The sequence below is a fragment of the Eleutherodactylus coqui genome, chromosome 9 (assembly GCF_035609145.1).
Source record: "Eleutherodactylus coqui strain aEleCoq1 chromosome 9, aEleCoq1.hap1, whole genome shotgun sequence".
Classification (NCBI taxonomy): Eukaryota; Metazoa; Chordata; class Amphibia; order Anura; family Eleutherodactylidae; genus Eleutherodactylus; species Eleutherodactylus coqui.
Window position 1 is genome coordinate 151,375,984 of NC_089845.1, and position 11,524 is coordinate 151,387,507.

At 38.7% G+C, this 11,524-nt stretch overlaps 1 protein-coding gene across 1 annotated transcript; it reads right to left on the reverse strand.

Annotated features, from left to right (window-relative positions):
- Positions 1-2,247: 2,247 nt before the first annotated feature.
- PRDM14 (PR/SET domain 14) lies at positions 2,248-10,419 on the reverse strand. Its single transcript, XM_066579050.1, has 7 exons — positions 9,803-10,419; positions 9,679-9,729; positions 9,432-9,589; positions 7,556-7,826; positions 5,954-6,156; positions 3,997-4,098; positions 2,248-2,509 (listed from the first exon to the last, which is right to left on the reverse strand). The coding sequence occupies exons 1-7, from the start codon at positions 10,398-10,400 to the stop codon at positions 2,282-2,284; spliced, it is 1,611 nt and encodes a 536-aa protein (XP_066435147.1). The 5' UTR covers positions 10,401-10,419; the 3' UTR covers positions 2,248-2,281.
- Positions 10,420-11,524: the final 1,105 nt, after the last annotated feature.

Below are 11,524 nucleotides of genomic sequence, written 5' to 3' on the forward strand. Positions count from 1 at the left end.
GCAGTCCCAAATATAAGACCCCCAGCACTGAGGCACTTCTTTACCCTGTGGATAGGGGTTAAATGTCTGTAGTGGGATAACCTCTTTACGTGATTTTTTTTTTTAGAGAGAATCTATACATTTTAATGGGTAGTAGACATCTCAGAGGCCAATTGATAGATCCATGTCCACCCAACAGGTAGCAGCATTCTACATAGCACCAGATATTTTGTGGTATTACCCTATAAAAGAAACTCATGTTCATAGTTTGCAGGTAGAGAACCACTTCTCAACACACACTGGCTGCTTTGATGCTCTGTTCAATACAGGCCAAGAAACCTAGATAATAATGCTCACCATATAGAAGACCCAATGACGTTTGAGCAATACGTTCAGCCGGTTTGGCTTCGGCTGGTGTCAGATGGGTCATTTTTATCTTTCCATGTTGATCCAAGTTTGGTTCAGTTTAACCATGAGGGGTCTTGGTGTTGTGGCCATAATACTGACACTAATAGGCAGCCAACATAAACTATGTTTCCACACAAAACATGACACCTGTATTTTAGCCCCTGAGGGTGGTCAATCTTTACTTCCCTCCCAGGAGATCAGAATCATCTTTCAACCTCATTGTTCATTGTTCTCACTAGAGCTGTCTCTGCAGGAGTTGGTATCTGTCCAGTGTTCATGGCAATATTGCCCATGTACAGGCATCTGGAGTGTTGGCACATTTGTACATTTCAGTGGAACATGGCTTACCAATTGCTTATTGAATGGAAATACATCATGCCATAGTAAACTATGATTAACAAGCCCATAATTATTTATAAGATATCCGATTCCTTACCAAAAATGCATATATTAGGAAAAAATAAATATAAGCATCTAGTTCTCCAACTAGACCGAGTCACCGGAAACCAGTTGGCTTCCATGGTTTAAGTTAGATATATCATTTTTTAAATTAAACATCTGAATAATGATAATAAATAACATACAAAGGAAATTAAAAACCGGACCCTTCAGAAGTTTAGGAACACCCCTTGTTTCCAATCATTGGTTAGAAACATCTCTGGGAGGTTTTCCTATCAAGAATAGAACCATATCCCGACCAAAGAAAACGTAAGGTTGACCCACTGCATGCCGAGAGTATGCCAGGCTGTCCTATATGCAAAATATTTCAAGGAGCCTAAGAATCAAGCGGAAGATGGAGCATTTTTTTTCCAGTTTTTTTTTAAAGTTCAATATACACATATATCCCAAAAAGGTACAGGTTACATTTTTTTAACCCCTTAGTGATGGAGCTTTTTTGCTTTTCTCCATTTTCGCTTTTTCCTCCTCCGTTTTAAAAAATCGTAACTTTTTTAATTATCCATCGACGTGGCTGTATGAGGGCTCGTTTTTTGCGGAACGAGTTGTAGTTTTCAATGGTACTATTTACTATACCATAGAAGGTACTGAAAAACTTAAAAAAAATTCTAAGTGGAGAGAAATGGAAAAAAAAACTGACCTTCCACCAATTTCGTTGTGTCCTGTTTCTACGGCGCACAAACTGCCACAAAAATGACCCGATAACTTTATTCTATGGGTCAGAACGATTACTACGATACCAAAGATGTACAGGTTTTTTTTGCTATAGTACTTGTATTTTTTTTTTTTTTAGATAGTTAATTTTTTAAAATTATTTTGTGTCCATTTTCTGCGCACAATAATTTTTTATTTGTTCTGTCGACATAGTTATGTGGGGACTCATTTTGTGCGGTACATCCTGTCATTTCCGTTGGTACTATTTTTGCAAACAATTCACTTTTTAATTGCTTTTTATACCATTTTTTCTTGGAGATAGGGTGACCAAAAAGTGCATTTTTGGCGTTCTTTATTTTTTCTTTCATACCACGTTCAGCGTGCAGGTAAAATAATGCATTAATTTGATAGATCGGACTTTTACGGACGCAGCGATAGCAAACACGCATTTTTGGTTTAATGTTTTGATTTTTTTATTGCAAATATGGCAAAAGGGGGGTTTTTTGAACTTTGATTACTTTTTTTTACAACTTTTTTACAACTTTTTTGCTCTAATTTTTACACTTTCTTGCCTGCGGGTGTCAGCTGTAATAAACATCTGACGCCCACACTGTATGGAGGGAGATAGCGGCGCTATCTCCCTCCATACACATCCTGCAACTGCAGGACGTAAAAACACTATTGGGCCGTCACTAAGGGGTTAAAGGGGTGTTTCCAAACTTCTGGAGGGTACAATATAATTAGCCCAGTGTAAATGAGACAGCTAGTGAGTGAAAGCAGATGATTAGAGAGCAGAGTGAATCTGCATGTGATATCGGAAGTCCTCCAGCTCCAGGAAGTTCTGTCCACACATCGCACAGCTGTAGCTTTTCTCTTTCGTGTGCGTGCGGCGCACGTGGCTGTCATGCGCAGCATGTGATGCAAAAGCCTTGCCGCAGTGTTTACACTTAAAGGGCTTCTCTCCAGAATGTTGCCGTATGTGGGTGCGGAGGATACTGGAAGCTGTAAACGCCTAATCGAAAGAAAAATCAGAGATTAAGTTTTGATCCAAGAAGAGCTGCTGTATATTTGCCTGTCTGGAGCACGGACTGCCCAAAAATGATAATCGTTGCGTGTAAATGTGCCTATCTTTCAGTTTTCTGCTGAACTTTGGATTGCTGTTCAGCTTGAAATCCATAGTTCGGCAGAACAGCTGATAAGATGGAACGCACGCTATGTGCTCTGCCCGGGAAGCACTGATAACAGCTGATTGCATTGTCTCAGCTGTTCTCAGTTGTCAGCCCTGCCGGCAGAACAAAGAATTTATTCAGAGAACAGAGGGCGGTCCTCTGAATAATTTCAGCTCCCAGTGGCTCACAGGCTGCTAATTGGTACTAATAGGCAATAGTACCAATTAGTAGGTTATGCAAAATGATCGCTCAAAAGCCATCTTTTGAGTGATTATCTTAGTGTCTAAATGCACCTTTACTCGCCTAGCCTTCACATTAAGGCCTCTTTCACGCGAGAATATATCGGGCTGCCGTTTTCACGCTTGGCCAATATACGCCGTGATCTGATGCATTGGACAACAAATGCACCAGATGACATGGCCGTATTCCCGCGACCAATATAGTGCGTTTTTACGTCGGGCCCAAAAGATAGTCCTTGAATACATCAGCCGCTGCATGGGCTCCTATGAGGACCAATGACAGCGGCCGGAGAAGGCAGGTGGCTGCTAAACCCCCTCCCTCTACTCTCCTCCCCTCCGGCTGATTACAATGGGAGGGGGCGGGATGGGGGTGGAGCTAAGTGCCACCCGATCCTGCCTCCTCCCATTGCTGGCTGCAGACAAGGGGCAGACCACAACAGTTATACATCATTATTTTAGTACTTATCACACAGTGCCTATAATGATAAACCAATATCCCTATAGCGAATATTAAGCATTTCAAGCATTTGCTTTAAAAATAGGACATTTTTGATATCTATGGAGAAAGATGCAATGGATTTCAATGGTTTCTAAAAGTTTAAGAGTTATTTATATTATTTTATATACTAAGACTACAGTTCAGACAAAAATGTACATTCACATGATCATAGTCCACGTCGGAACAATTCAACATATATATTTGCATTGAGATCCACAGCTAAAGTCTGGGCTGAGCCTTGGATTTCTGCTACAGATTTATAATTTGCCTTGCCATAGATCCCCATTCAATGAGGCTTTTATATGTGCGGTTACCAGATACGGGCTCTGCGACTACAAGTGGCACTTCACTGATAGTTTTTTTCAAAAAAAAAAAAAAAATCTATATGGAAAAAGTTACATAATTTTAATAAATAATAAAAAAATAATAAATAAAAAAAAATAATAATTTTGATTTCCACAAAAATGGTGGCTCACATTTGCTTTAACATCTAAATCACATTAAGATATCTATTTTTTTAATTTTTTTATAATCCCTCTTTTTAGTTAAGATTAAAATCTCCAACACTGTAGCAATGGGCAAGAATGTTTACCTTGTTGCAATAGACACACTTGTAAGGTCTTTCGCCAGAGTGAACTCTCATGTGCTTGTTGAGACTGGATGACTGAGAGAAGCTCTTCCCGCATACCGTGCACTGTCAGGAAATAGATATGGGTCAACCAAACGATCAAGAGACAGAATCGCCAAGTATCAGTAAGTTAGTGGCAGTTCGTTAGAAAACAGAATGAGTAGAGCTCATCATTTGGCACAACTCGTCCCAATATCCTATGTTATCTATACTTTTTTACATACCTCTTCCATCAGACCAGGGGCGTAACTATAGAGGGTGCAGGGGATGCAGTTGCAACCGGGCCCAGGAGCCTTAGGGGGCCCATACGGCCTCTCTTCTCCATATAGGGAGCCCAATACTATGAATAAAGCATTATAGTTGGGGGCCCTGTTACAGGTTTTGCATTGGGGCCCAGGAGCTTCAAGTTATGCCTCTGCATCAGACTCATAAGTAGCTATACAGAAGGCACCGCTCAGGTCCTGCTTATGGGGAGCGCCTAGGTTCTAAAGTCTATAGCAGGGGAAAAAATGATTGATCCTAAACACATCTCTAATATTACGCACAATGCATTAGCTCAAAATATGTGTAAAACACTCAAGAAAATCATCTCAGCCAACTGAACTGTTAAATAATGTAAGCTGGCCCGTGAAATGGAAGTGTGTCTCATTGAGCCAGACCTGGATCTATTTCAGTTTACAAGCCTTTCAGATCTAAATAAGGGGCCTCCAGCCAAACCCTACGGAGATAATGGCAGCCAACCGTGACTTGGTTTAACCCTTCCTCTACTGGAGACCATTAATCACTGGATCCCGCTGGATGAGGTGTTGGCAGTGTCAGAGATATTGATCTGAAGCTATCTGCAGAATAAGTGAAGCTGAGACTTCTCACATGGCCGTGTGGATGGGAAGATTTTAAAATAATGTCTCTCGGAAAGTGGGGGTGAAAAACATGAATCTAAAAAACATAAATAAATAAAAATCTCTGGTCCTGAAGGGGTTAAACAAGTAGAGAGGCACACATGACAAGAACATTATTCTTCTTTACAGGTCACTGGTCAGACCATACATGGAATATTGTGGATAGTTTTGGGCTCCAGTACTCAAGGAGGACATATCAAAGCGTAAGAGGTACAAAGGTGGGCAACTGAAGTAATAAATGGAGTGGGTGGACTACAAGACCCAGAGAGGTTATCAAAAATGGGATTATTTAGTTAAGAAAAAAAAATGGCTGAGGCGCGACCTAATAACTATGTAGAAATATATCAGGGGGCAATACAGAGATCTCCCATCATCTGTTTAAACCCAGAAATATAACAAGGGGGCGCCCTCTATATCTAGAGGAAAGAAGGTTTCTACAGCGACATAGAAGGGGGTTCTTTACTGTAAGAGCAGTGAGACTATGGAACGCCATGCCTGAGGACGTGGTGATGGTGAACTCACTAAAAGAGTTCAAGAGGGACTTGGATGTCTTTTTGGAGTGCTACAATATTACATGTCATAGTCACTGATTACTTCAGACGGGTCGGTGATCCGAGGATTATTCAGATTACCAGATTGGAGTCAGGAAGGAATTTATCCCCTAAAATGCGGAAAATTGGCTTTTATCACATGCCTCCCTCTGCATTAACATTGCAGGGTAATAGTAACATAGTAACAGTTCGTAAGGCTGAATGAAGACAATGTCCATCTAGTCCAGCCTGTTATCCTCCTGTGTTGTTGATCCAGAGGAAGGCAAAAATCCCCAAGAGCAGAAGCCAATTAGCCCTTTTGGGGAAAAGATTCCTTCCCGACTCCCTAATGGCAATCAGACTGTTCCCTGGATCAATCCCTAATAGTTCCTACCTGTATATTAGGCTGAATATATATATATGTCTTTTTTCAGGCTTGCACACTATGTTACATGCTGCTGAAGACTAACATCCATTTCCGGACGGACTCACCTTGTGGGGTCGGTGTTTCTCATGAACATGCAAGATGTGAATTCTCAGCCTGTCCCTCTTTTCAAAGGATCTCTTACATAGATGGCAGGGAAACTTCCTGTCCCCCTGGTCCACGCAGCGGGTGTACTTGAGGTGCTTATCCCGGTAATACTTATAGGCGAACACCTTACTGCATCTCTCACACTTGTACCCCTCTCCAGACTCTGTGGGGATAAGAGACCAATATAAGAGGACATCCCTAAACAGCCAGCACACCCCACATCACACCCTAGTGGATTACATATACAGGTATATACGTATATTTCCAATAAGATGAAATCATTCAGGGCACCCAAAGCTGAATGTATAAGTGGAGGGATAATGCGAGTTGTACTTTTCAATACTTGAATCGTTAGCAGCTAATGACTGAGCAGATAATCCGGCTCATCACAATATGCTAATGTCAATATCAATTACTGAGCTGCTTTATCTGCTGGTACTCAGCAAACAACTGTCAGGATTACAGCATGTGTTTAATATACACTTATTAACCTGCCAATACCAGATCACACTTATGTTCTAAAAACCACCTGACGCTGTACGATTATATGATACTGCACTTAATGTGATTATTATATTGTATTAGCTATGTATCAGCTCATTCACACGGGCATATTGTCACCGCGTATTACACACGTATTTCCTGTGCGTAATATATGGTGAATGGAGGAAATGAAAGTCTATGAACTTTCATTCTTCCATTCCCAACTGCGAGTGGAAATGCGTATATTATGCAGGAGAAATAAATGGCAGCATGCTCTATTTCTGCACGTATCATAGGGCTGCATATGAAACCCTGTCCATTCACAGGCATTGCCAACGGGCAGCGTTTTAATACGCAGCCCCATTCTGCACAGAGGGGAATTTAAAAAAAAGTCACAATGCGCATATCCGTGACACCAGAGTCCTGGGCATGCGCAGTGCCAATCACGGCCCGTACGCGATGTCTGCCAGCAGAGCGTATGGGCAGCGATGCATACAGCATTGTACACATATGTCTGTGTGAATAAGCCCAAAGTAATGTTTTATTTTACTTTACTATATTATATTAAAATATATAAAAGGTATTATAATGTCCTCATATGGTGGAATGATGAGCAAATACATATGTTAACATACAGTATAATATCATAAATACAACTACGCAGCACACCATAGTATCAAAAGTCTACATACAATGTACTATTATATTATGCTTTATTTCACACTTTATTATAATGGACTGTTAGACTATACCTAAGATATTACGATGTACAAATATATTGCAATGTGAACATGTATTATTCTGTCATCATGTCAAATACTACATCCATATCTGCACCTTTACGGCATTATGTTGTGCTGTTATTTCTATGTTTTATACATGCTTGTTATTATAAGGATCTTTTATATTATGGAGTTTGGTAAGATTGTAATAAATTCCATTATATTAGTATTATCTATTATATTGTATATTAAGCTGTTATATTTTATGATGTGATATGCTCCTACTACTGGATACTACTGTATCATGAAAATCTAGAACAATCTAGTCGAAGGGAAAAAAGGTAAGTGGCATAATACCTTCAGTCTGCTGGAAAGGAGGTTTGCCCTCATCCATGCCCTTAAGGCTGACGGGGATGCCCAGGAATTGTAGGTAGCAGTCCCCATACCAGACTAGTAGCTCCTGTCTAGGTGCAATCTCTTTGCAGGCTTCATAGTAAATGTCTCCCTCGCACTGAACTGCAGTTAGGTTTTGTTCCTCTGGGAATCGGGCACAATTCACAAGCGCCATCCAGTTACCACATGCCCCCTTCCCATCTATGAAGTGACTCAGTCTGCCATTCTCAAAGATCTGCCCGAGGGGAACATAGGAATTCAGAATGTATCAGATTTATAAATCAGATATCAATTTGTAAATACATTTCAGTAGTCAAATCATAAAAGGTGACAATACTATCAATAATTAACAAAGCTAATATAAAATGAATGTTAAATACCACAGTGTGATAATAAAATGATTTTAGTATCAGCATGTGTAATAATAAGATCAACATCATAACGAACAATGGTAGAATTATTTACAAAAACCAATAGAAGTCTATTTTGTATTTCTGTTATACAGAGTGTGCTGGAAAGAAGGACCCAGAAATACAATATTCTCTCTATTGGAATCACTATGTGTATGTATATATAAAACTGTTATAACACTGGTATAATAAATATTCTTCATAATAGAACAAAAGAGAATATGAAATGTAACCATTTAGCAGCATTAGTGAGTAATATGAAGAAAACCAATACAAGTAAATGAATAAAAACAACAAATACAATAATGTCACTAATGAAAATATAAAAATGGTAGCAATACAATAATAGAACTGTTAGGAAGGGGATAAATACTAGCAGTAATCAACAACGATGATCATATAAAAATTAATGTTAAATATCACTTGTGTAATAATAAAATATCTAATAGTAGAATATGTAGTAAAAAAATAGTAATATCACCAATATTGTAACAAAGAATATCCTTTACATACCTAAATAGAATAAAAAAAATACATAATTATGTTATACAAACTATAGTGGAAATAAGGACCCTGAAATAATAGATTCTCTCTATGAGAAATAATAGTACTGATATATCTATCTATCTATCTATCTATATGTATGTAAAATAATAGTTTAGTAAATATTTGTAATAAAAGCAGTATACACAGACATTTGTCGTAATGGAAGAATGATTATTTAAGACATAATTAGCACTATCACACTAGTCAAAAAAAAACGAAAAACAATTAAATATTAGTAATAATGGTACAATACTGAAAACATGAAGATAACGGTAATATAACATTAGAAAAGGGGATAAATTCTGACAGTAACTAAAACAGTATTTATCATTGCTTTCTATATTATCAACACTATTAAAAATAACAAAACACTTAGTAGCCAATATGTTTATATATATATATTATCAGCATCATAAAAAATAGAACTATTTTAAAACAAATAGAAATACAAAATATGGACATGGTCTTCATTCAGCCTCACATACTATGTTACTATGTATATATTCATATTATACAGATTGTGCCCAAAATAAGGAGTTAATCGTAATAATTCTCTTTCTGGGTAAACTGTTAGTGTTTCCCCAAAAATAAGACAGTGTCTTATATTAATTTTTGTTCAAAAAGATTTAACTTTTTTACATGTATAGCTGCCTGGACACTATTTAAATTGACTTTTTTAAATTAATTGTTAGCAGGGCTTAATTTTGGAGTAGGGCTTATATTTCAAGCATCCTCAAAAAGCCTGAAAAATCATTTTGCATCCTTAAACATTTTGGAAAATCATGCTATGTCTTATTTTCAGGGAAACAGGGTAATTTGTGCAGCTCAGCGGTGGTATTAGATAAATAGATATGAAAAGCTGCAAAGTAGAGCGTCCTCCTCACCTCCCACATCACAGAGTTGTCATCATAGGTTTTGATCTCACTGGTGTTCACAACCCTCCCCTGGAATGGACCATATTTGACCCCTTTGGAGACGACTCCTGTACTGAACACCCCGAATTTCGGTAAATCTCCAAATTTCGTTTTTAGTACTGTCAGTCCTACAATACACACATTCTGATTAGCATTCCTTGTCAGGTTAGTCAGGGATCAATGTGATGTAAGCCTATAACAACATGTGATAATGTACCTTCTGGTAACTGCAGAGCTTCTCTGTCCAGAGTTTGGGGTTCTATTCCTGCTGTAAGTGCATACTGTTATATTATGGAAGATTGATCAATCAACGGATATGTTTGATATCTACAGATAGATACCTTTGCAGTTGTCAGGAATGCGGAGCCCAGAGATTGCATGTGCAGCACGGTGCTGGGGGCGCTGGTCTTCGTACAAGCCAGTGTACCCATACAGGACAGTATGCAGATCCTCTTCTGTGAACTGGTACACGGTGCTCGGGTTCACCACCTCCAAGCTAGAGGAACTCATAGGGATCCCCCGGTATTTCTTTGATTTGAGGCTCTGTGTGGAATTATGGAGAAATCCTGCTTCCAGTGATTGACCATTATTATTACTGCAGAGAGGTTCTTTACTGCTCACTCCAGTCAGGGCCTTACCAAATGTGGGGTATGCCAAAGGTGGATAAGTGAAGAGGGTCTCACCAGGAGGAGAACTCTGGGACAGAATGGAGGATATGTCCCTAAAATTAACGGGCCCAAGAGGTGATGAAGATTTGGTGACTAGTCTCCCCAGAGACTTCAGAGGATGGAACAGGTCATGAGGGGTGCTGGTCAGGATGCCCAGATATGGGTTACCATGGGGCATTAATGTGGAGAAATAGGAGGCCATGTTTGGGGGGAGCCGTTCAATGCTTGGGGTGGAAATAGAGTTACTGGGCATAGACACTGCCATCCTCATTTCTTGTCTTCAGTGTACAATCGGTCTGCAAAATAAATGTACTAATAATTATTGTATCTCCATCACATCTACTGGATGAAACATTAAGGCATAGAGGAATCAGAAGCTGGCCCAGGAACAATCAGATATTCAGACAATTCACCTCATTCGCTTAAAATTCGTTATGTGGCAATTATTAGAGACAAATTGAACTAATCTGTATTGTCAGATTTTTGGAATATTAAGGATAAACGCTAAAGTCAATTATTGTTGTTTTTTTTCTGCAAATAATTCAAACTGATCAGATAGTAAGAATCCTCAGATCCTCAATCATTTCTTCGGATCCTGTAATTGTATGTGTTTGTGTATAATTTATAGCGCAGCGCAGAAAGTTATCTTATATTAACCCGTTATAAAGTTTGGTTATTTTATATTAAAACGCAACAAAAATCATTGTAAAGCGATTCAAAGTGTAAATAAAGCACAGCGATAGCGCCGCACTCTGATATCACGTCGCATTGAGATTCCCCCATCTGTGTGCAATCTATTTTGCAGAGATAATGTGTATCAAAAACGTAAAGAAAAAACAACAATGTTTGCTCACCCTGCCCTTGTGTTACACTATGGAGAATGCTGGACAAGAAAAGATACAATGTCACTGCACAGGAAAACTAATGGGACTGGCACAGACTGGTTGTCCCTGATATAATGGCATCTGAGATAAATCTGCTCCTGTGCTACCTATTGAGAATCTACAAGTGACTTGTTAGGGGTCTGAGGGGGTCTGTGCGTGGGGTTATGAAGTACCAGGATGGCATTACCATTGCTTCTACAGATACATTTACCTTGAATAACACAACCCTCTCTAATAACCCAACAAGTAGCAGAGTAATGAGAATCTGTCTACACAAGAATCACCTTCAGCAAATATAACTAGATAAATAGTGAGAAAAGTCTGTATCCAAAGAAGAGGAAAAATAGAGAGTGTGGAAGGAAGAGACAGAGAAATAAGGAAGGACTGAAAGAAAGAAAAAGAAAAAGAGAAAAAAAGAGGAGAGAAAAAAAGAAAAAGAGAAAAAAAGAGGAGAGAAAAAAAGAGGAGAGAAAAAAAGAGGAGAGAAAAAAAGAAAAAGAGAAAAAAAGAG

Coding starts and splice junctions, on each gene's coding strand:
- PRDM14 (XM_066579050.1), bottom strand. CDS start 10,400: ATGAGGATGGCAGTGTCTATGCCCAGTAACTCTATTTCCACCCCAAGC. Junction 9,730..9,802: donor CATTCCTGACAACTGCAAAG/GTATCTATCTGT, acceptor ATGCACTTACAG/CAGGAATAGAACCCCAAACT. Junction 6,157..7,555: donor TCCTTTCCAGCAGACTGAAG/GTATTATGCCAC, acceptor TTATCCCCACAG/AGTCTGGAGAGGGGTACAAG.